Below are 26,359 nucleotides of genomic sequence, written 5' to 3'. Positions count from 1 at the left end.
TGAAAAACAAAAATAAAACTGGGGGCATCACGTTACCTGATTTCAAGCTTTACTACAAAGCTGTGATCACCAAGACAGCATGGTACTGGCATAAAAATAGACACATAGACCAGTGGAACAGAGTAGAGAGCCCAGATATGGACCCTCAACTATATGGTCAAATAATCTTCGACAAAGAATGAAAAAATATCCAGTGGAAAAAAGACAGTCTCTTCAATAAACGATGCTGGAAAAACTGGACAGCTATATGTAGAAGAATGAAACTCGACCATTCTCCTACACCGCACACAAAGATAAACTCAAAATGGATAAAAGACCTCAACGTGAGACAGGAATCCATCAGAATCCTAGGGGAGAACATAGGCAGTAACCTCTTCAATATTAGTCACAGCAACTTCTTTCAAGATATGTCTCCAAAGGCAAAGGAAACAAAAGCGAAAATGAACTTTTGGGGCTTCATCTTCCTTATGATTTTAATAACATTTTCTTTTGTATAGCTTACTTTATTGTAAAAATATAGTATGGAATACATATAACACAAAACACAGGTTAAATAACTGTTTTTGTACACATAAGTTTTCTGGTCAACAGCAGATTATTAGTACTCAAGTGCTTGGGGAGTCAAAAGTTATTCACATATTTCTGACTGCAAAGGGTCAGTGACCTTAACCCCTGCATTATTCAAGGGTCAACTGTATTAAAATTAATTGTCCGATTGTCAGGGTGGTACAGTAGTTATGCGGAATGTACTGACTTGTAGGATATAAATGCTATGGGAATCAGGCATAATTTAACAATTGTCTTGCAAATGGTTCTGGGGCAAAAGTTCTTCTTTTTCTTCTAATTTTAAGACTGTTCTATAAAAGTAAAAAATAAACAGAAAAGGTGAAAAGCCTTAGGCAAATCTTATTTCAACATGAGGGAAGAGATATGAATCAGTATTTATTTATCTATTTTTTAAATATTTTAAAAGATTGTATTTATTTATTTGACAGAGAGAGAGAGAGAGATCACAAGTAGGCAGAGAGATAGATGGAGAGAGAGATGGAAGCAGACTCCCTGCTGAGCAGAGCACCTGATGTGGGGTTCAATCCCAGGATCATGAAACCATGATCTTAGCTGAAGGCAGAGGCCCAACCCACTGAGCCACCCAGGCGACCCAGCATCAGTGTTTAAAATTAAAATTATACATAGGTTTTATGGCACTATAAAAATTAGAATATGTGTAAACATTGACAATAAACTTAGCAGCAATATATCAAAATAATGTCTGTCTAAATATCTATGTTCATATGTAGTAATAAAAATTGGAAAATAGCAAAAAGTTATCAATTAACATGACTGAAGTATTCATGAAAACTTGGTTGGTTGGGTGCTGTTTAGAAAGCTGGTATTGGGGCAGCCTGGAGCATATAAAACCCAAAATGCTGATTTCCACATAAAAAAATCTGCTTAAAAGTTAATTAGCTGCTAAGAAACATAGCTTAAAATATTATATAAATTTCATTACACACATGGTCCAGAAATATTTTCCTTTAATAAATATTTTTGCATATCATTCATTTAATAGGAAACAATTAAAATGTTGTGTAAACATCCAGTAAATAAATTTTTACTATTTATCTTTCAGATGCTATACTTTTGCTTCAGAAACTCTGAGTACTCTCTGTATGCTTTCATTATGTCGTCACAATTTGTATGTCTTTCGAAAGTAGATTCTAAAGAGGTGGCCTCACCAGATGAGCCTGATTCAAATTCACCAGCAGCTGAAAAGAAAAAGAATTACAGTCTTTATAATAATTCATTTTTAAAAAAAATTTAGTAAAGAAACAAAGTTGAATCCTAATGAGTGTTATGAAGAATGAAAAAATCTAATACAACTACAATATAAAATACAAGATCACTTTAATTTTTATTTTTTTCCTGCCTACATTTTTATTAAATTTTTTTTCAATGTAATAGTATTCATTGTTTTTACACCACACCCAGTGCTCCATGCAATCTGTGCCCTCTCTAATACCCACCACCTGGTTCCCCCACCCCTTCAAAACCCTCAAATTGTTTTTCAGAGTCCATAGTCTCTCATGGTTCACCTTCCCTTCCAATTTCCCTCAACTCCCTTCTCCTCTCCATCTCCCCTTCTCCTCCATGCTATTTGTTACGCTCCACAAATAAGTGAAACCATATGATAATTGACTCTCTCTGCTTGACTTATTTCTCTCAGCATAATCTCTTCCAGTCCCGTCCATGTTGCTACAAAAGTAGGGTATTCATCCTTTCTGATGGAGGCATAATACTCCATGGTGTATATAGACCACATCTTCTTTATCCATTCGTCCATTGAAGAGCATCTTGGTTCTTTCCATATTTGGCGACCGTGGCCATTGCTGCTATAAACATTGGGGTACAGATAGCCCTTCTTTTCACTACATCTGTTATCTTTGGGGTAAATACCCAGTAGTGCAATTGCAGGGTCATAGGGAAGCTCTATTTTTAATTTCTTGAGGAATCTCCACACTGTTCTCCAAAGTGGCTGCACCAAATTGCATTCCCACCAACAGTGTAAGAGGGTTCCCCTTTCTCCACATCCCCTCCAACACATGTTGTTTCCTGTCTAGTTAATTTTGGTCATTCTAACTGGTGTAAGGTGGTATCTCAATGTGGTTTTAATTTGAATCTCCCTGATGGCTAGTGATGATGAACATTTTTTCATGTATCAGATAGCCATTTGTAGGTCTTCATTGCAGAAGTGTCTGTTCATATCTACTGCCCATTTTTTGATATGATTGTCTTGTTTTTGTGTGTTGAGTTTGAGGAGTTCTTTATAGATCCTGGATATCAACCTTTTGTCTGTACTGTCATTTGCAAATATGTTCTCCCATTCCGTGGGTTGCCTCTTTGTTTTGTTGACTGTTTCCTTTGCTGTGCAGAAGCTTTTGATCTTGATGAAGTCCCAAAAGTTCATCTTCGCTTTTGTTTCCTTTGCCTTTGGAGGCATATCTTGAAAGAAGTTGCTGTGGCTGATATCGAAGAGGTTACTGCCTATGTTCTCCTCTAGGATTCTGATGGATTCCTGTCTCACGTTGAGGTCTTTTATCCATTTTGAGATCTTTGTGTACGGTGTAGGAGAATGGTTGAGTTTCATTCTTCTACATATAGCTGTCCAGTTTTCCCAGCACCATTTATTGAAGAGACTGTCTTTTTTCCACTGGATATTTTTTCATTCTTTGTCAAAGATTATTTGACTACAGAGTAGAGGGTCCATATCTGGGCTCTCTACTCTGTTCCACTGGTCTGTGTGTCTGTTTTTATGCCAGTACCATGCTGTCTTGGTGATCACAGCTTTGTAGTAAAGCTTGAAATCAGGTAACGTGATGCCCCGTTTTTGTTTTTCAACATTTCCTCAGTGATTCGGGGTCTCTTCTGATTCCATACAAATTTTTGGATTATTTGCTCCAGCTCTTTGAAAAATACTGGTGGAATTTTGATCGGAATGGCATTAAAAGTATAGATTACTCTAGGTAGCATAGACATTTTAACAATGTTTATTCTTCCTATCCAAGAGCATGGAATGGTCTTCCATCTTTTTATGTCTTCTTCAATTTCTTTCATGAGTGTTTTGTAGTCCCTCGATACAGATCCTTTACCTCTTTGGTTAGGTTTCATCCCAGGTATCTTATGGTTCTTGGTGCTATAGTAAATGGAATTGATTCTCTAATTTCCCTTTCTGTATTTTCATTGTTAGTGTGTAAGAAAGCCACTGATTTCTGTACATTGACTTTGTACCCTGCCACATTGCTGAATTGTTTTATGAGTTCTAGTAGTTTGGGGGTGGAGTCTTTTGGGTTTTGCATATAAAGAATCTTATCATCTGCGAAGAGAGAGAGTTTGACTTCTTCATTACCAATTTGGATACCTTTTATTCCTCTTTGTTGCCTGATTGCTGTTGCTAGAACTTCTAATACTATGTTGAACATGAGTGGTGAGAGTGGGCCTCCTTGTCGTGTTCCTGATCTCAAAGGGAAGGCTGCAAGCTTTTTCCCATTGAGGATGATATTTGCTATGGGTCTTTCATAGATAGATTTGATGAAGTTCAGGAATATTCCATCTATCCCTATACTTTGAAGCATTTTAATCAGGAATGGATGCTGGATTTTGTCAACTGCTTTTTCTGCATCAATTGAGAGGACCTTGTGGTTCTTTTCTTTTCTCTTATTAATTTGTTCTATCACATTGATTGATTTGCAAATGTTGAACCATCCTTGTTGCCCAGGAATGAATCCCACCTGGTCATGGTGGATAATCTTTTTAATGTGCTGTTGGATCCTGTTTGCTAGGATCTTGTTGAGAATCTTAGCATCCATATTTATCAGTGACATTGGTCTCAAATTCTTTTTGGTAGGGTCTTTGCCTGGTTTGGGGATCAAGGTAATGCTGGCTTCATAGAAAGAGTCTGGAAGTTTTCTTTCTGCTTCACATTTTTGAAACAGCTTCAGGAGAATAGGTGTTATTTCTTCTTTGAACGTTTGGTAGAATTCCCCAGGGAATTCATCAGGTCCTGGGCTCTTGCTTTTGGGGAGGTTTTTGATCACTGCTTCAATCTCATTACTAGATATTGGTCTATTCAGGTTGTTGATTTCTTCCTGGTTCAATTTTGGGAGTTTATAGTTTTCCAGGAATGCATCCATTTCATCTAGGTTGCTTAGCTTATTGGCATATAACTGTTGATAATAGCTTCTGATGATTGTTTCTACTTCCTTGGTGTTCGTTGTGATCTCTCCCTTTTCATTCATAATTTTATGAATTTGGGCTTTCTCTCTTTTCTTTTGGATTAGTGTGGCCAATGGTTTATTGATCTTATTGATTCTTTCAAAAACCAAGCTTCAAGTTTCATTGATACCTTCTACTGTTTCTCTGGTTTCTACCTCATTGATCTCAGCTCTAATCATGATGATTTCCCTTCTGTGTGGAGTTGGTTTGATTTGTTGTTGATTCTCCAGTTCCTTAAGGTGTAGAGACAGCTGCTGTGTTCTGGATTTTTCAATTTTTTTGAGGGAGGCTTGGATGGCTATGTATTTCCCATACATATATGTATGTATGCGATACATAATACATATATGGACCATATGGTCCATACATATATGGACCAGCTTTGCTGTATCCCATAGCTTTTGGACCGAAGTGTCTTCATTCTCATTGGTTTCCATGAATTGTTTCAATTCTTCTTTGATCTCCTGGTTGATACAAACATTCTTAAGTAAGGTGGTCTTTAGCTTCCAGGTGTCTGAGTTCCTTCTGAACTTTTCCTTGTGATTGAGCTCCAGTTTCAAAGCACTGTGATCTGAGAATGTGCAGGGAATAATCTCAGTCCTTTGGTATCAGTTGAGTCCTGATTTGTGACCCAGTATGTGGTTTATTCTGGAGAAGGTTCCATGTGCACTTGAGAAGAATGAGTATTCTGTTGTTTTAGGGTGGAATGTTCTGTATATATCTATGAGGTCTATCTGGTCCAATGTGTCATTCATTGCTCTTGTTTCTTTATTGATTTTCTGCTTCGATGATCTGTCTATTTCTGAGAGAGGCATGTTAAGATCTCCTACGATTAGTGTATTCATATCAATCTGATTATGTTGATTAACAGTTTTCTTATGTAATTGGCTGCTCCCATTTTGGGGGCATAGATATTTACAATTGTTAGATCATCTTGGTGGATAGTCCCTTTAGGAATGATGTAGTGTCCTTATGGATCTCTGACTACAGTCTTTAGTTTAAAATCTAATTTGTCTTATTTGAGAATCTCTATCCCGGCCTTAAAGATGCTTCTCCATCCCTTCCCTTTTAGTCTGGGTGTATCTTTAGGTTCAAAATGGGTCTCTTGTAGATAACATATGGATGGGTCCTGTCATTTTATCCAATCTGCAACCCTGTGCCATTTTATGGGCACATTTAGGCCATTCACATTGAGAGTGATTATTGATAGATATGTTTTTATTGACATTGTGTTGCCTTTGAAGTCTTTCTTTCTGTAGATTGTCTCTATATTTCTGTTCAATGCTATTCTTAGGATCTTTCCTCTTTTATAGAACCCTCCTTAATATTTCCTGCAGTATCAGCTTGGTGCTTGCATAGTCTTTTAAGCCTTGCCAGTCTTGGAAACTCTTTATCTCTGCATCCATTTTGAATGTCAGTCTTGCTGGATAAAGTATTCTTGGCTGCATGTTCTTCTCACTCCGTGCCCTGAATATATCTTGCCAGCCCTTACTGGTTTGCCAGGTCTCTGTGGACAGGTCTGACATTATCCTGATGGGCTTTCCTCTGTAAGTAAGGAGCCTCTTTGACCTAGCAGCTTTCAAGAGATTATATCTACAATTATGATTCCTCAATTTGACTCTCAGGTGCCTTGACGTTTTTCTGGAATCTATAGTCTTGGGCGGAGACCGTTCGGCCTCTAGGACATGAACGCTGGTTCCATTCACGCAATTGGGAAAATGTTCATGAAGAACTTCTTCCACTATATCTTCTATACTTCTTTCTCCTCCCCTTCAGGGATTCCAATAATGCTGATGTTGGAACATTTCAAGGCATCATTTATTTCCCTGATTCTGTTTTCGTGGCTTCTAGGCTTCTAAGCTGTTTGTTCCAGGCTTCCTCCTGATCCTTTCTCTCTATCTGTTTGTCCTCCAGATCACTAGTTCTATCTTCTGTCTCAGTTACCCTAGCTTTGGGAGAATTTAGATTAGATTGGAACTCATTGAGAGCATTGTGAAGCTCACTCCTGGTAGCTTTCAGCTCTTCCCTAACATTGAAAACATGATCTCTGGTCACTTTCAGCTCAGCCCTAATCAATTCCATTTGGTCATTCATGGCTTTCTCCAACCTAGCTATTGCCTGGATAATTGTTAGCCTGAATTTTCTTTCCAACATATTGTCTATGTTGATAGCCATTGGCTCTGTTGCAGAAGGCCCATCCTCTGTATTTTTCTTCTGTTGGGCATTCCTCCTCCTAGTCATTTTGGTGAGAGATGGCTGAATGGATGTAGCTGGATATATTGACCGTGGTACAGTCAAGGTGCACCCTGAAATGCTTCTGAGCAATCAGGGTTTCCCATCCAAATGAGAGAAAAAAGAAAAGAAAAGGAAAGGAAGAGACAGAGAGAGAGAGAGGAAAGAAAGGGAAGATAAAAGAGAAGGTTCAGCCCAAATGGGCCCAAGGTAAGATTGATGAAGTATACAAACAAAAATAGATAAACAAAAAGACTGCCCACTCGCATCTTCTGCTCTGGTAGAGATCCAGACGTGTATAATTCTGATCTCAGGCTGATTTTGTGGGTGACTGGATTTCTTTGGAAGGTAATCAGCTCACTTTAGGATACAGGTTAAAATGGCACCCGCTCCTACTTCCTGGACATCCTGCTTACCTCATTCATCTATTCTTATCTCTGTGGCCAAGTATAGCAGGATCCATTGTATTTTTATGGTCAAGACTAGCAGAAAAATCTCTTGTCTTTAGGAAGAGCGGGGAGCCTTCCAGACCAACAAGCCACTTGATTATTTCTACAAGATCACTTTTAAATATATTTTGCTCACGGTTGCCCACTGAGGTAATTGCTGTTGTGGATAAATATTAGAGCTTCTGTTTTTCTAATTACAAGATGATAACAGAGCCCACCCATGAACAATCATATAGGACAGACTGAAAAATCAAACAGGCAATTTTCAGAGTTGAACATAAGAATGCACAGAAGTAAAATCCTAGTTTTCTATTAATATTGTCTGCTTTTTGGTGGAGGGGATATGTAAGCTGATACCTGAAGGACAGGGAAGAAGCATGCCAGGTAAAGGGAAGATGCATATACAAAGAATGTACATAGAGAGTGAGAAAGAACACTTGTGGAGTTGCAAGTAGTTGATGCTGAAGAGGTGGGAGAGCAAAGCCGCAGAGTAGGGTAAATGTTAGCGATAGAGAAGTCTGAAAAATCTGGCAAGAACCAAACTGATTTGGGTGTTTTTATTCCATGTACAGAGCTTGGAATTTTACCCAATGCAAAAGGTAAATCAATGACTGGAGATTTAAATGTCACCTGTCAAGTGACAGCTATTTGAACGATAATTGCTTAACTATTACCTAAGACAAGACTGCTTTTTTGGGGGGGGGTGTTTATATCATTAGCAGAAACAAGGATTTGAGAAAGCCCACATATTTAGGTTGACAGTTCCAGAGGCAGAAGTGAAGGAAGATTACAGCTTGAAATAACAGATAAATAGGCATTTGGAGATTTTTTTTAAAGTCTAAAACACAATGACTAAATGAGGAATAAGTATATATCTCATTATGTTTATGTTTTACATTTTTATTAGATATATATTAAAAATTTTAACATAGTACCATTATCCAAACAATGGAAAGCAATGCCATTTAGTTTTCATAGTTTATTTCAGAAATCAATGACCACCTTAATTCAGAAATTTGGCAACATACCTTCTTTTGCTGCTCTAGTTATATTTTCTTCCAACTCCTGCTGCACCTGAAATTAGTCAAATATTATTTATAATGTTCAAGTTAAAAAAGAGACATTACTGTAGGAATTATATATAGCTTATGAAATGTGAACTTAAAATAACACTAATGTCCTCCATGTTGTTATGCTCCACAAATAAATGAAACCATATGATAATTGACACTCAAGAGGAAAAGGGAGTTGAGGGAAATTGGAAGGGGAGATGAATCATGAGAGACTATGGACTCTGAAAAACAATCTGACAGTTTTGAAGGGGCTGGGGGTAGGAGGTTGGGGGAGCCAGGTGGTGGGTATTATGGAGGACATGAATTGCATGGAGCACTGGGTGTGGTGAATAAACAATGAATTCTGTTACACTGAAAAGAAATTAATAAAAAAATTTTAATATAAAAAAACCACTAAGGTAGAAAGAAAGAAAGATATTCACATAAATAAAATAAGCCCCTACTTATTTTAATCTTAGGTAACAGAAAAATACAAGTAACACTATTTAGATAAATCTGATAAAAAGTACAATTAATATTGGTCTATTAAATATACAAAATTGCTGGAAGAAGAGGAATATCGCAGAGGCATAGGGGATGATAGTTTTGTCTCGTCCCTGTAATTCAGCTAGAGTTTTCAAATCATTCTGAACACCTGTGAACTCAACCTGAGATCTAAGAAAAGAACTGTTATAATTCTACAAATAGAAAAGTGACCACGTTCTGCACGGTAAGAGGTATGGCAATGAGAAGTGAATCCAAGGTGATATATGAGAAGATAAACTGTCGGTGGGGTGGGGAACATAAACCGCCTATCAGAAAGTGATATAGCCATTTGTATGTCTTCTTTGGAGAAGTCTCTGTTCATATCTTCTACCCATTTTTTGATATGATTGCCTGTTTTGTGTGTGTTGAGTTTGAGGAGTTCATTATAGATCCTGGATATCAACCTTTTGTCTGTACTGTCATTTGCAAATATGTTCTCCCATTCCGTGGGTTGCCTCTTTGTTTTCTTGACTGTTTCCTTGGCTGTGCAAAAGCTTTTGATTTTGATGAAGTCCCAAAAGTTCATCTTTGATTTTGTTTCCTTTGCCTTTGGAGACATATCTTGAAAGAAGTTGCTGTGGCTGATATCGAAGAGATTACTGCCTATGTTCTCCTCTAGGATTCTGATGGATTCCTGTCTCACGTTGAGGTCTTTTATCCATTTTGAGTTTATCTTTGTGTATGGTGTAAGAGAATGGTCGAGTTTCATTCTTCTACATAAGCTGTCCAGTTTTCCCAGCACCATTTATTGAAGAGACAGTCTTTTTTCCACTGGATATTTTTTCCTGTTTTGTCGAAGATTAATTAACCATAGAGTTGAGGGTCCATATCTGGGCTCTCTACTCTGTTCCACTGGTCTGTGCACCTGTTTTTATACCAGTACCATGCTGTCTTTGTGACCACAGCTTTGTAATAAAGCTTGAAATCAGGTAACGTGATGCCCCCAGTTTTATTTTTGTTTTTCAACATTTCCTTAGTGATTCGAAACAGTACAGACAAAAGGTTGATATCCAGGATCTATAAAAAACTCCTGAAACTCAACACACACAAGAGACAATCATATAAAGAAATGGGCAGAAGATATGAACAGACCCTTCTCCAATGAAGACATACAAATGGCTATCAGACACATGAAAATATGTTCATCATCACTAGCCATCAGGGAGATTCAAATTAAAACCACATTGGGATACCACCTTACACCAGTTAGAATGGCCACAATTAACAAGACAGGAAACAACATGTGTTGGAGGGGATGTGGAGAAAGGGGAACCCTCCTAAACTGTTGGTGGGAATGCAGGTTGGTGCAGCCTCTTTGGAGAAGAGTGTGGAGATTCCTCAAGAAATTAAAAATAGAACTTCCCTATGTAGTGAAAAGAAGGGCCATCTGTACCCCAATGTTTATAGCAGCAATGGCCATGGTCACCAAACTATGGAAAGAACCAAGATGCCCTTCAACAGATGAATGGATAAGGAAGATGTGGTCCATATACACTATGAAGTATTATGCCTCCATCAGAAAGGATGAATACCCAACTTTTGTAGCAACATGGACAGGACTGGAAGAGATTATGCTGAGTGAAATAAGTCAAGCAGAGAGAGTCAATCATCATATGGTTTCACTTATTTGTGGAGCATAACAAATAGCATGGAGGATATGGGGCATTAGGAGAAAGGAGTTGGGGGAAATTGGAAGGGGAGGTGAATCATGAGAGACTATGGACTCTGAAAAACAATCTGAGGGGTTTGAAGTGTGGGGGGGTGGGAGGTTGGGGTACGAGGTGTTGAGTATTATAGAGGGCATGGATTGCATGGAGCACTGGGTGTGGTGAAAAAATAATGAATACTGTTATGCTGAAAAGAAATAAATTTGATTAAAAAAAAAAAGAAGATTGGTACTGGTCTCTGCCAGGCTCTCACTAGTCCTGTTCAGATAATGAAACACAATGCTTAGTATTTCATTTCTCCCCAAATCAGTCCTAAATTACTTGAATTTTTAAGGTTTCCATAACAGTAAACAGAATGTGCCATTAAACAGTGTTTTGACATGTAAATGTGATAGAGCAGACCTACTATGTATAATTATAGGTTTAAAACTGTTCTAAAGAAGTACATATATTTCTAGGGTGCCTAACTAACAAGTAATTCAAATTAAGGAGGGAGAGAAATGGCTATCAGTGATGTCCATGGCCTAACAGGTTATACCTGCTGCCTTCTGGAATGGTTGTACTTAAAAGATTCTTGGCGATGCCATGATACATACTTATATTTAGTAAACCAGTTTAGAGCTGCAAAAATAAACCATCCTGGGGTCTGGGTGGCTCAGTCGGTTAACCATCTGCCTTCAGCTCAGGTCAGGACCCCACAGTCCTGGAATTGAGACCAACACTGGGCTCCTTGCTAGAGGGAAGCCTGCTTCTCCCTCACCCTCTGCCTGCTGCTCCCCTCTGCTTATGCTCACTTGTTCTCTCTCTCTCTGTCAAATAAATATGTAAAATCTTTAAACAAAAATAAAAATTTTAAAAATCCCTCAAAGACATTTTTCAAGTGTTGGGTTTCACCACTCTTGTATATTTCACACATTACCTCAGAGAGATTGAGCATTTGGCACTGATGAAAAATTTAGACGAACAATTGCTAGAGGACAAGTAGATGGCAGAGTCATGATCAGAAAGAATTGAAACAGCTCCAGAAGCAATTAGGTTATAGCACAGATACCAGGGTACTGGAGGTGGAATCTACCATTTCCATCTTGACCTTTTGGGTTAAAGATGTACTCTTCCAAAAATAAACTAACATTAATAAATAAATATTAATAAACTCATTTCTATTTAGGGTAATTCTGACAATTTTATAATAATATGCTGTCTAAATTATAAACCTTCAAACAATTAGTTTAAAGATTAGGAGATCAGATTAACTGAAAATATTCAAGGGAAAAAAATAAAATCATTTAAAACAACAAAAAAAAGAGAAATGCAAACTGACTTGGACTAGCATTTTGACAATAAGTTCATTTACAAACATCATTTTTCAAAATTATACTATCTAGTTGGCTTTCACTTACTACTGATCTCATGAACGTGGCTCCAAAAAATTATGGTTTAGAGGCAAATTAATAAGCTAACTCTACTTTCTATGATTGTTTTAACTTACTTGTTCAGTTCATTTGTCAATGACATTCGATGTGTTACTTCTAGGTAGAGGTGCTTGTATCTGTCCAATTCTGTTTTAGTAACGTCTTGAGAATTTTTCATTTTGGATAATTCAAATTCCAGCTCTTTAATTCTGAGTTCCATTTGACTTCTTACTGAAGCATTATTATTTTCTCTTAACTGTGCTACGCTTTCTTGAAATGCTACTTGCGTCTAAAGCAAATTAAAAGCATAGTTTTAAAATTGTTACAACCTGGGTAATTACAGTATATTTCTTTCTTTTAGTTTTGTGTCAATGATTCAGAGAGCAATTTTTAAAGTGGAAAAAAAATCTGAAATGTAAAATATTTATCATTAATGTGAAACTGAATTAAATGTGAATAATTTTCATTCTTACATTAGAACTCATGCAATCTGATAATTCAAAGAATAATAAAATCATTTAAATTTTTAAAAAGTGAACAATACAACTTCAGAATAATCGAGGTACCTGGGGTGCCTGGCTGACTCAGTCATCTGAGTGCTTGACTCTTGGTTTCTGCTCAGATAGTGATTTCAGGGTCCTGGGAGAAAGCCCTGTGTCCTACTCAGCATGAAATATGCCTGGAATTTTCTCTCTACCTGTCCATCCCCCACTCGTGCTTTCCAAATAAATAAATAAGATATTTAATATAAAAAAAGGAATAATCCAAGTATGGTACCATTTCTTTTATGTAGGAATTCCCAGAATGGAGCCCAAACAAGCAACTGACTGAGCCACCCATGTACCCCATGGTCAAAATTTTTAAAGCACAGTTTTTTCTTTTCCTCTCAATAGCCTTGTTTTATACTAACTGGTCTTAAAAAATAAAATAACTTTCTACTGTGAATCATTCTGAAAGATCAATTTAGTGTGAATAATAATGAAAACTGAAATTTTTAAAGGGAAGGAACAAATGCTTTCAGAAATTTACCAAATTGTTATAAAGGAAGTAGAGGAAAACTCTACACTGCATATAACCAAAATGTAATTTGGAGTAAAATGAATTAAAGCATTTTATAGACAAATAAATTAACCTCTAAAAATAGATCAACTTCTTTTAATTTTTTTTCTACATTCAATCTTGTCCTTTCTTCAAAATCCCATTTATATTGTTCTATTTTACTATATCCTACCACGTTGACTTCTACACAACTTCTCAGGTTTACTTCCTGTTGTTCCCCAACTTCTTTTTATTCTTCTCTCGAATTTCACATTTCGTTGGTATTTCTTTCATAGATGATAACTCCTGAATAAGAACCTGGTTTCTTGAAGACATAGTATCCAGTTTTGCTGTTAGATCATCAATCTGCATGAATAAAATAATATAGTTGGAAGCAGAGTGAAAAGAGTCTAATGCAAAACTAAGACCCCAAATTTTTTTCAAAGATTTTAAATCTCTGCACCAAACATGGGGATTGACTCACACCCCCAAGATCAAGAGTCACATACGTTACTGACTGCTCCGGGCAGGTGCTCAGATTTTAAAATAAGTTTATTTTCAACAAAATGTTATCTATATTGTAGTACAGTCTTGGAATGCAGAACCTCAAATAACTCAGAAAATGAAGAACAAAATTCAAACCACTAGGAGTTGCTAAAATCGATCTCTGCTGTCATCCTCTTTGCAACACATTTGTATTTAGTATTTATACTTTTATTTTTCTGATTGTTTCAGATTTTTCCTCCATAAAATAACTGTAAGTCACATCTTAGTAGAAAGTCTCTTAACCCTTCCCTCTTCTTAACACTCCATAATTTTTTTAAAGATTTTATTTATTTGAGAGGGAGAGAGAGCAAGACAGCAAGAGCACAAGAGGAGGGAGAGGGAGAAGCAGACTCCCCACTGATCAGGAAGCCCAGCATGGGGCTCAATCCCAGCATCCCAGGATCATGACCCAAGCCAAAGGCACTTAACTGAGCCACCCAGGTGCCCATGTACTCCATAATTTTTAAAGACGTTTTAGGAATCCCATATTGACTTATGTAAGTCTGAGCCAATAAATGCTTACCAAAATAAGACATTGAAAATAAGACTCTAATTAATGAATCTATAAATACTGATTCTATTGCCATCAGCCTTTTTCTGAATTACAACTGTTTTATGTTAATTTCAATTGCGCTCTGAAGAGAAATGACTCACAAGGTTAAAAAATCACATCTCTCAGTAAAAAAAAATAGTGGGGAAAAATTCAGTGAGATTATCCATATACTTTTGGATAAAAAAAGTTCTTTAACTCGACAGTGTTACAATCCTTTGTTACTTTCCACAAAATAAGAGAATATACTAAGCAATGAAAACAACCAAAAAACTTGCTGGAGTTTCAGTGATGCTGAGTTGGGAAGAACTCCTTTCCTTTAGATATGACTGGAAAGACAAGTGGATGTGGTGGTTTTATAAACTGACACTTCTCCCATGACAACCCCTCCCCTTCATATGTGATGGCCTTAGTAACTGGTTCCTAGTGAACAGAATATGGCAGAGCTGTGGTGTGATTTTTAAGGCGAGGTTAGAAAATGTGATATAGCTTCCATCTGACTTTCTTCTTCTAGGAAACCTCACCCTTAGAATCCAGCTGTTGTGGGAAAGCCCAGGGTACCTAGTTAAGTCTTCATGCAAATATTCCAGCTGAGACTGCCCTAGCTAACATCCTAGCCAAAAGCCAGCCTCAACAGCCAAACATGTGCATGAACAAGGTTTTAGATGATTCTAGTTCCCAGCTTCCAGTCATCCCAGGTGATGCCAAATGAAGAAGAAATGAGTTGGCCTGACTCAGCCTTGTCCAAAGATTTGTGAACAAGATGAATGCTGTTTTGAGCCACTAGGTTTTGAGATTGTTTATTATACAGCAATAAATGACTGGCACAGATACTGACATTAAAATGGGGTGCTGCCATTAAAAAAGAAAACCAAAAAACTGAAACTAAACCTTCTTTGAACCAGGAGGTGGGTGGAACCTGAAAGAAGAGTAAGAGTGACAAGTAGAGAAGAGTAAGAATGAAGCAAAAGGGCTTCCAAGAGACTGTGAGTGGAAACCTGATGGCCCTTGAAGGGGCTTACAGCAAAGGCTTCTAGACAAGTGAAGAAAATGACACTAGAGGGAAAAGGAACTTGTGCCACAAACCACATGAAAGTAAAACTGGTAGGAGAGGTAAGCTAAAGAAAGACGATTCAATATGAAGGAACCAGGACTTACTGGGTTCACCTATCTGTTCCTCATTTACAGACTCTCCACATGCTGTATTGTCAAATAACGCTAAAATAAAGAAATGGCTTCTGGGTTAAAAGCAAATCCAGGAAGACATGGCCTATGGATGAAGCCCAAACTATAAACCCTTTATAAGTCCTTGAGAAGGACTTAAGGTGTGCCTCAAATTTCTTTAAGGATCTTAAGAGTGTGAGAATTTGAAAGGCATTGTCAAATGAGAGCTGCACAGGAAACCCGAGGTGAAAGCTTATCTCAAAAGACCCGGGAGGATGGATTTTCTAATGGCATGAAATCCAGTCGTATTCACGGAAAACTCTGTTCTGTTTTTTCCCATTTAGGGTGTCATTACCTGTGCAATTTTTATATATGACCTTTATTATGTTGAAGCATATTCCTTCTAAACCTACTTTTTGAAGCTTTTTATCATGAATGGATTTTTTACTCTTTTATCATGAATGGATGTTGCACTTTGTCAAATGCTTTTTTAAAAAGATTTTATTTATTTATTTGACAGACAGAGATCACAAGTAGACAGAGAGTCAGGCAGAGAGAGAGAGGGGGAAGCTCCCCCACCTATCAGGGAGCTTGATGCAGGGCTAGATCCCAGGACGCCAGAATCATGACCTGAGCCAAAGGCAGAGGATTTAACCCACTGAGCCCCCCAGGTGCCCCTCAAATGCTTTAACTACATCTTTTGAAATGATCAGATGATTCTTCTCCTTTTATTAATTTGGTGTATCACAATGATTGATTTGCAGATATTAAAACACCCCCATATCCTAGGAATAAATCCCATTTGATCATGGTGCTGATTTTTTTAATGTATTGTTGGATTCAGTTTGGAGTATTTTATTGAGGATTTTTGCAACCATGTTCACCAAAGATACTGGCTTAGAGTTCTTTTTGTGGTGTGTCTGTCTAGTTTTGGTATCAGGGTAATAATGGCCTCATAGAGTGAATTTGGAGTTTTTCCTTCCTTTTCTGTTTTTTGGAATAGTTTGAGAATAGGACTAACTCTTCCTTTAAAATGCTCTGTAGAATTTGCCTCTGGTCCTGGACTTGTGTTTGTTCATAGTTTTTGGATTAATGATTCCATTTCTTTGCTGGTTTTCAGTCTCTTCAAATTTTCTATTCTTGTTTCAGTTCTGGTAATTTATATGTTTCTAGGAATTTATCCATTTTTCTACATCGTCCAAATTGTTGGCATACAGTCATTCATAATATTCTTTTATAATTGTCTGCATTTCTGTGGTGTTGATTGTTATTTCTACTCTCTCTTCTGTGATTTTATTGGGGTCCTTTTTCTCTTCTATCTGATAACTCTGGCTAAAGCCTTATCGGTTTTATTAATTTTTTCAAAGAACCAGCTCCTGGTTTCATTGGTCTCTCCTATTTTTGTCTTTTAAAATTTTCTATAGTGTTTACTTCTGCTCTAATTTTTTAAAAAATTTATTTGAGAGAGAGAGAAGGTGGGGAGAGGGTCAAATGGAGAGGGAGTAGAGAATCCTCAAGTAGACTCCCCGCTGAGCACAGAGACAGAAGCAGGGCTCAATTCCAGGACTCTGAGATCATGACCTGAGCTGAAATCAAGAGTCTGCTGCTTAACCAACTGAACTACCTACTACTACTACTACTGCTCTAATTTTTATTATCTCCTTCCTTCTGCTGCCTTTAGGCTTCATTTGTTGTTCTTTTTCTATATTCTTTAGGTGATGGTTAGGTTGTTGTAGATTTTTCTTATTTCTTGAGGTAGGCCTGCATTGCTATATACTTCCCTCTTAGAACAATATTTACTGTATCTCAAAAGTTTGGGCAATTGTGTTTTCATTTTCATTTGCTTCCATGTATTTTAAAAAATTTATTCTCTTATTTCCTCATTGGTCCATTCATTGTTTAGTAGAAAGTTACTTAACCAACATGTATTTGTGGTCTTTCAGACTGTTTCCTGTGGCTGACTTCTAATTTAATAGTATTGTGATCAGAAAAGGTGCATGGTATGACTTCAATATTCTTGTATTTATTAAGACCGGTTTTGTGGGTATTATGGAGGGCACATATTGCATGGAGCACTGGGTGTGGTGCATAAACAATGAATTTGGGAACACTGAAAAAAAATTAAATTTAAAAAAAAAGACTTGTTTTGTTGCCTAATATGGGATCTATTCTACAGAATGTTCCAGAATGTGTATTCTGTTGTTTAAGAATGGAATATTTTGAATATATCTCCTTAGTCCATTTAGTCCAGTGCATCATATAAAGCCACTGTTTCTTTGTTGACTTTCTGACCTGTCTTTTGATGTAAGTGGTGAGTTAAAGTACCCAACTATTGATTATTTCTATTCCTTCCTAAAATATCTGAATTGTACATTGTCTTCATGGATACTTTTTTTTAAAATAATTTTTTATTTTTTATAAACATGTATTTTTATCCCCAGAGGTACAGGTCTGTGAATCACCAGGTTTACACACTTCACAGCACTCACCAAAGCACATACCCTCCCCAATGTCCATAATCCCACCCCCTTCTCCCAAACCCCCTCCCCCCAGCAACCCTCAGTTTGTTTTGTGAGATTAAGAGTCACTTATGGTTTTTGTCTCCCTCCCAATCCCATCTTGTTTCATTTATTCTTCTCCTACCCACTTAAGCCCCCATGTTGCATCACCACTTCCTCATATCAGGGAGATCATATGATAGTTGTCTTTCTCTGATTGATTTATTTCACTAAGCATGATATGCTCTAGTTCCATCCATGTTGTCGCAAATGGCAAGATTTCATTTCTTTTGATGGCTGCATAGTAGTCCATTTTGTATATATACCACATCTTCTTGATCCATTCATCTGTTGATGGACATCTAGGTTCTTTCCATAGTTTGGCTATTGTGGACATTGCTGCTATAAACATTCGGGTGCACGTGCCCCTTTGGATCACTACGTTTGTATCTTTAGGGTACTTTTGCAATTGGGAATAAAAGAAATGAATTTCATTTAAAACATATATAATAAAATTAAAGGACCCTAGTATTACTGTATTATTATCAATTAGTTCTTTTATATTAGTCATTAATTGTTTCATATACTTGGGTGATCCCATGTTGGGTGCATAAATATTTACAATAGATAGTTCTTCTTCCTGTCAGACTGTCCTCTTCATTATGATATAGTGCTCTTGTCTCTTACTGCAGTCGTGCTTTTAGACTCTGTTTTGTCCAATGTAAGTATTACTATACTGGCTTTCTTTTTATATCCATTTGCAGGATACATGTTTTTTCCATCCCCTGACTTACAATCTGCAGGTGTCCTTATGACAAAAATAAAACTCTTGCAAGTGGCTTATACACGGGTCTTCTTCTTCTTCTTCTTCTTAATCCACTCTGACATCCTATGTATTTTGATTGGAGCACTTACCCCATTTATATCCAAAGTAATTATTGATAGACATGTATTTGTCATTTTACTACTTGCTTTGTGGTTGTTTCTAGAGATTTTCTCTGATCATTTTTTGTGTCTTTGATATTTTACTGGTTTTCTTTAGTGATATATTTGATTTCTTTCTCTTCTTTGAGTGTTTATCAGTGGTTTTGTTTTCTTTTTAGAGAGGGCATGAGTGGAGTGGGGAGAGGGAAAGAGAATCTTAAGCAGACTCCATGGCCGGAATAGAGTTCAGTGCAGGGCTCAATCTCACAACCCTGAGATTATGACCTGAGCTGAAATCAAGTCAGATGTTTAACCAACTAAGCCACACAGGCACCACTATTAGTGGGTTTTGATATATAATTTCTGTATAACCTCTTCTGCATATAGAAGTCTATATTAAGCTGCTGGTCTTTAAGTTTGAGCCCATTCTTTTCTCTTCTCCCCATGGTTTAGGTAAAGTATTATATTTTATATCCTTTTTTCCTGAGTTCCTTAACTTATTTTTTATATAAATTGTTCATTTTTGCTACTTTTGTGTTTCCTGCCTTTATACTGTCACATTTGGTCTCTTCTTTCCACTCAAAGAGTCCCCTTTAATATTTCTTGTGGGGCTAGTTTAGTAGTCCGAACTCCTTTAGTTTTTATCTGGGAAACTCTATCTCTCCTATTCTGAGTAATAGGCTTGCTGGATAGAGTATTCTTGGCTACAGATTTTTCTCATTCACCACGTTGAATAGATAATACCACTCCCTTCTGGCTTGCAAAGTTTCTGCTGAAAAAGTTCCTGCTAGCCTTAAGGGGTTTCCCCTGAAAGTTAGTGACTTGCTCTCCTGCTTTTAAGATGTTTCCTTTATCAGTATATTTTGCAAATTCAATTACAATAGGTCTTGGTGTTAGCCTACTATTGTTGATTTGGATAGTTTTCTGTGTCTCCTGGATCTTGATGTCTGTTGCCTTCCCTAGATTAGGGACATTTTCAGCTATATTTCTAGAAACAATTTTCTTACACCTTTTTTCTGTCTTCTTCTACTGGGACTCCTATAACATGAATGTTATTACATTTGATGGAGTCACTGAGTTCCCTAGGTCTGGTCTCATTTTGCATAATTCTTCTTTCTCCCCCTTCTTTGGCTTCATTGCTTTCCATTACTTTGACTTCTTAGTTGTTAATTTGTTCCTCTGTTTTTTCCAGCCTACTGTTCATTGCATTAGGTATGTTTCTTAACTCATTTATTCCACTCTTCAACTCTGATTCTTTTTTAACTCTTTGATCTCTGTTGTAAGGGTCTCACTGATGTTGTCGTTCTTTTCTCAAGTCCAGTGAGTGTCCCTATGATCACTGCTTTAAATCCTCCATCAGCCATGATATTTACATCTGTCTTACTTCAATCTCTGGACCCGTGGCTTTATCCTGTTCTCTCATTTGAGATAAAATCCTCTGTTTTCTCATTTTATCTAAGTCTCTGCCAGCTTCTCTGTGTTAGAAAAGCCAGTTATGTCATCTGCTCCCAAAAGTAATGGACTTATGAGAAAAGACGTCATGTAGCACCCAGGGTCTCGTGCTTAGGGGGGTATGTCTAGTGTGTGCAGCATGCACTATGCTGTTGAGTTCTGGCTGCTCTATCCTTCAGGCCAGACATCTGCAGAGGCACTCCCTCACTGCTGTGGGCAGTGTTTGGTACCTGGCCTGAATGTAGCAACTTTTAACTGGGTGTGCCCTGGTGTGCTTGTGAAATGAGACCTGTCACCACCTCCACTGGAACTCAGGCCTTCCTGAATCTGGTCAGATGAGGTGTGGGCAGGGGCTTGTGCTGATTTTCTGGGGGAAAGGCCTGCTGTGGTGGAACTGAGGCAAGAATGATTGAGCAGGGCAGTTCCACTGGAGTGCGAGGGGATGGTGCTTGGTGTAAGCAGATTAGGCAGCGAGTGTCAGAGCTGCATTGCTTCCCACAGATGGCTCTGTGCTTGTGCTGAGGGGCACTGGAGGGAAATGGTACCAGCTGGTTCCTTTGTTCCTAGAGAGTGGTTTCTGTGAATGTCAATTAAAAAAAAAAAAAGACTGAGAGATGGTGAAATCAACACAATTAACTGAGAGGATAAAATGTGATGCCAGGGAAATAAAAAGATATGTCCAGACAATAACTAAATGAACGTTCACAGCAGCATTATTAATGGCTAAAAAGTGGAAACAACCCAAAGGTGCATCAAATGATAAATGAACAACGGTTTTAGCCCACAATGGAGTACTGTTTGATAATAAGGAATGAAGCACTGATATATGCTATGACACAGATGAACCCCAAAAACATTAAGTGAGGGAAGCTAGTCACAAAGGACCATGCATTGTGTGATTCCCCATATATGAAATATTCAGAATGGGCAACTCTATAGAGGCAGAAAGTAGACTTGTGGTTGCCTGAGCCTGGGGGCAAGGATTAAGAGTTTCTTTTCAGGGTAATTAAAATGTTCTACTTGATGGCAGTAATGGTTGCACAACTCTATCAATATGCCCAAACACTGAACTACAAATATTAAATGGGTGAATTGTATGGAATGTGCATTCCATCTCAATACAGCTTTAAAAAAATCCAATGGCAAGGCCTAGATAATTTTCTTAATTCTCTCTTGGGTGTATATAGTATACATGAACTAAATATTTCTGTGCATTTATTATATATTCAAAAGGAAAAGAAAATGAAGGAAATGCCGAAGTTCAACTGGTTTGTGAAATCACTTTTCTGTACAAGTTATCCTGAAATCAGTACAGATTCTGTATCCATTCAAAAAAGTGAAGATGAGAAATAACACAATTTTCTTAAACATTCTATTAAACATTATCTTCTGCTTTTACATGGCTTAGCTCATGATGGTAACAGAGAGATCATTAAAAAACATTATTTAGCACACCTGGGTGGCTCAGTTGGTTAAGCATCCAACTCAGGATTTTAGCTCAGGTCATGATCTTATGGGTCATGGAATCAAGCCAGCATGGGGCTCTCTGCTGGGCAGGGGTCTGCTTGAAATTCTCTCCATCTCCCTCTGCCTCTCCAACCACCCCCACTACAAATAAATAAGTCTTTTAAAAAAATTATTTAGTAGGAAAAAAGTCCCAATTTCTGTGAAGAATGATGTATAAGTTTCAACTTTCCTAAGGGTAACTACTATAAGAAAAAAATATATAAAACAAATAACAGAATGAAAGTCAAAGTTTAAGAAATAAGTACATTGTGAAGATACTAAAATTATACTAAATTAATTATAATGAAAAAGGGAAGGAAGTGATCCATGGAAATAAGTATCCTACAACACTTCATATTATTTAACCACCTACAGATTAACTTGACATGTGACATTTCATACATACCTGACTCCTACTCTGAGTCAGTTTTTCCTTTAAGTCTTTTACCTCATCTTCTAAATTCATACAACAACGTGATGTCACCTCCAGTGAAGCCTCTGATATGGATAGTTTCTTTAGGGCATTGGCCAGTTCTTCTTGAAGTTGTCTCACAGCAACCTAATGAGACATTTCTGTTACTGGTTTTATAAAATCATCTTACTATTAAATTATGTTAACAATATATAACTTTAACCTATGTACTTGGAAAATTTCACTGCAAACATCAATTCATCTCCTTTTCCTAACATGTACACATTATGGCTGTTTAATGAATTTGGCTAAAGACACAAAAAGATGTTATCTGCCTAGTCAGTATTATGTTACTTAGTTAATTAATTCAGCCCCACTATCCTTTCCTTGCGGGTGAATTTTCCCAAAGCTTCCCAATTGACTGAAGTCTCAAAAAGAAATGGGTATATAGGTGGGACTAACATTGGTAAATTCTACGGTATGAAATGTTTTCCTTCTTTTTTATTAGAGGCTTCAATTAATGTCAGAATTCCCCACGTGTTCAATCCTCTGCTCAAATCCTTTTAATAGATAACTATCTCAGAACGTAAGTGAAGTCATTCTAAGGGCCTTCAAGACCCTAGGTGACCTGGCTTTCACCTCTCTCCCTGACCTCCATTCCTGCTACACAAGAATCCTGCCACCCCTCATTAATCTGAAAATGGAGATCCAATGCCCAATTAATAAATTACAGAGATACAACTCTCTTTGTGTTGGATAAACTTAGGCCCAAATGATAGCAACTGAGATTTAAAATGAGCAAATTATTTGTAAAATTGCTTACAAAATTATAAATAGCAGTGGGAAGATTAAATCAAATATAGTTTTGCTAAAGCTCATCACAATTGTCCCAAATTATGATTTAATGAAAAGGAAGGGCCTGCAAAGGATTAAAAGGTCATAAGGATACATGATTTCAAATTCAAATTTATATAAATAAGAATAAAATTATGCCAACCTAAAATGTATATAAAGCTACTATGTGTAGTTTGCATAAATGTATAAATATATAAAAGTATATATGTATAAACATATATATTTATACTTATAAATATATACTTATATATATGTATAAAAAGTACTGAGATACTATACTTTTTATTCAGTTCACTTGGGAAATCTGGAGCTATCAAGTTAATTCACTTAATTGAATCTCAATTTCAAAATATGTATGCTTTAAAAATCCTCTATGCTTGCAGTGTTGGCTTTTAAAATATATATACATATATACATGGAGAAAAAATATATATACAAACACACATATATATACATATATATGTATACATATATATATATACACACACATTAAGTATAGATATATATACACACACATACACACACATATATGTACACACACATAGATAAAACAATAATTTCAGAAAATAAAATATATATGTGTACAAATACATACACAAGTGTACTTCAAAATAACTAAAGAAAATATCCCAGAACTCCTTTTGTTACCCACTTCTATCTCCTTTTGTTTGCAAAGGTGATTCTTTAGAATTCCATCTTGCAAATCAATCAATGTGATACAACAAATTAATATGAGAAGAGAGAAGAATCACATGGTCCTCTCAATTGATGCAGAAAAAGCATCTGACAAAACCCAGCATCCGTTCCTGATTAAAATGCTTCAAAGTATAGGGATAGAGGGAACATTCCTGAACTTCATCAAATTTATCTATGGAAGACCCACAGCAAATATCATCCTCAATGGGAAAAAGCTTGGAGCCTTCCCGTTGAGATCAGGAACAAGACAAGGATGCCCACTTTCACCACTCTTGTTCAACATGGTATTAGAAGTCCTAGCAACAGCAATCAGACAACAAAGAGAAATAAAAGGTATCCAAATTCGCAATGAAGAAGTCAAACTCTCTCTTCGCAGATGACATAATTCTTTATATGGAAAACCCAAAAGACTCCACCCCAAACTACTAGAACTCATACAGCAATTCAGCAACGTGGCAGGATACAAAGTCAATGTACAGAAATCAGTGGCTTTCTTATACACTAACAATGAAAATACAGAAATGGAAATTAGAGAATCGATTCCATTTACTATAGCACCAAGAACCATAAGATACCTGGGAATAAACCTAACCAAAGAGGTAAAGGATCTGTAGTCGAGGAACTACAGAACACTCATGAAAGAAATTGAAGAAGACACAAAAAGATGGAAGACCATTCCATGCTCTTGGATTGGAAGAATAAACATTGTTAAAATGTCTATACTGCCTAGAGCAATCTATACTTTAATGTCATTCTGATCAAAATTCTACCGGTATTCTTCAAAGAGCTGGAGCAAATAATCCAAAAATTTGTATAGAATCAGAAAAGACCCTGAATTGCTAAGGAAATATAAAACAAAATATAAAAATAAACAATAACAATAAGAAAAATAAAGCTGGGGGCATCACGTTACCTGATTTCAAGCTTTATTACAAAGCTGTGATCACCAAGACAGCATGGTACTGGCATAAAAACAGACACATAGACCAGTGGAACAGAGTAGAGAGCCCAGATATGGATCCTCAACTCTATGGTCAATTAATCTTCGACGAAACAGGAAAAAAATATCCAGTGGAAAAAAGACAGTCTCTTCAATAAATGGTGCTGGGAAAACTGGACAGCTATAAGTAGAAGAATGAAACTCAACCATTCTCTTACACCATACACAAAGATAAACTCAAAATGGATAAAAGACCTCAACGTGAGACAGGAATCCATCAGAATCCTAGAGGAGAACATAGGCAGTAATCTCTTCGGTATCAGCCACAGCAACTTCTTTCAAGATATGTCTCCAAAGGCAAAGGAAACAAAAGCAAAAATAAACTTTTGGGACTTCATCAAAATCAAAATCTTCTGCACAGCAAAGGAAACAGTCAAAAAAAACAAAGCGGCAACCCACGGAATGGGAGAAGATATTTGCAAATGACAATACAGACAAAAGGTTGATATCCAGGGGCGCCTGGGTGGCTCAGGGGGTTAAAGCCTCTGCCTTCGGCTCAGGTCATGATCCCAGGATCCTGGGATGGAGCCCCATGTCGGGCTCTCTGCTCAGTGGGGAGCCTGCTTCCCTTCCTCTCTCTCTGCATGCCTCTCTGCCTACTTGTTTCTACTACTACTGTCTGTCCAATGGATAAACAAAATCTTTAAAAAAGAAAAAGAAAAAAAAAAAGGTTGATATCCAGGATCTATAAAAAACTCCTGAAACTCAACACACACAAAACAGGCAAACATATCAAAAAATGGGAAGAAGATATGAACAGACACTTCTCCAATCAAGACATACAAATGGCTATCAGACACATGAAAAAATGTTCATCATCACTAGCCCTCAGGGAGATTCAAATTAAAACCACATTGAGATATCACCTTACACCAGTTAGAATGGCCAAAATTAACAAAACAGGAAACAACATGTGTTGGAGAGGATGTGGAGAAAGGGGAACCCTTTTCCACTGTTGGTGGGAATGCAAGTTGGTGCAGCCTCTTTGGAGAACAGTGTGGAGATTCCTCAAGAAATTAAAAATAGAACTTCCCTATGACCCTGCAATTGCACTCCTGGGTATTTACCCCAATGATACAGATGTAGTGAAAAGAAGGGCCATCTGTACCCCAATGTTTATAGCAGCAATGGCCACAGTCACCAATCTATGGAAAGAACCAAGATGCCCTTCAATGGATGAATGGATAAGGAATATGTGGTCCATATACACTATGGAGTATTATGCCTCCATCAGAAAGGATGAAGACCCAACTTTTGTAGCAACATGGACGGGACTGAAAGAGATTATGCTGAGTGAAAAATGTCAAGCAGAGAGAGTCAACTATCATATGGTTTCACTTATTTGTGGAGCATAACAAATATCATGGAGGACAAGGGGTGTTAGAGAGGAGAAGGGAGTTGGGGTAAATTGGAAGGGGAGGTGAATCATGAGAGACTATGGACTCTGAAAAATATTCTGGCATCCTGTTCTCGACAAAGTTGTTTTTCAGTATAATACCGTTCTTCCAGAACCAAAAGACATATTTTCATTAGGATTTTGGATGACTCTGTTAAAAAAAAAAGTCAACAGCTTAAGAGAACTTAAAAAAA

General features: G+C 37.0%; 1 protein-coding gene across 6 annotated transcripts in view; it reads right to left on the bottom strand.

Annotated features, from left to right (window-relative positions):
- Positions 1–1,271: 1,271 nt before the first annotated feature.
- LOC116594363 (ankyrin repeat domain-containing protein 26-like) overlaps positions 1,272–26,359 on the bottom strand; it is a 636,289-nt gene continuing 611,201 nt past the window's right edge. For 2 of the 6 annotated variants that reach the window (XR_004287183.1, XR_004287186.1), the window contains 5 exons: positions 22,213–22,365; positions 13,360–13,532; positions 12,206–12,417; positions 8,480–8,525; positions 1,272–1,766 (listed from right to left, as the gene is read on the bottom strand). Coding sequence is in view for 2 of the 6 variants with exons in the window: in XM_032349691.1 (XP_032205582.1) it covers positions 13,389–13,532; positions 22,213–22,365 (297 nt within the window). In the remaining 4 variants the exon portion in view is untranslated. Of the gene's footprint in view, positions 1,767–8,479; positions 8,526–11,604; positions 12,537–13,359; positions 13,533–19,964; positions 20,878–22,212; positions 22,366–26,359 lie in introns of those variants that run through there. The other 4 variants (XR_004287184.1, XR_004287185.1, XM_032349691.1 and 1 more) reach the window with 4 other exon arrangements.

The sequence above is a fragment of the Mustela erminea genome, chromosome 6, assembly GCF_009829155.1.
Source record: "Mustela erminea isolate mMusErm1 chromosome 6, mMusErm1.Pri, whole genome shotgun sequence".
NCBI classification, from domain to species: domain Eukaryota; kingdom Metazoa; phylum Chordata; class Mammalia; order Carnivora; family Mustelidae; genus Mustela; species Mustela erminea.
This window is presented reverse-complemented; position numbering and strand designations above follow the sequence as displayed.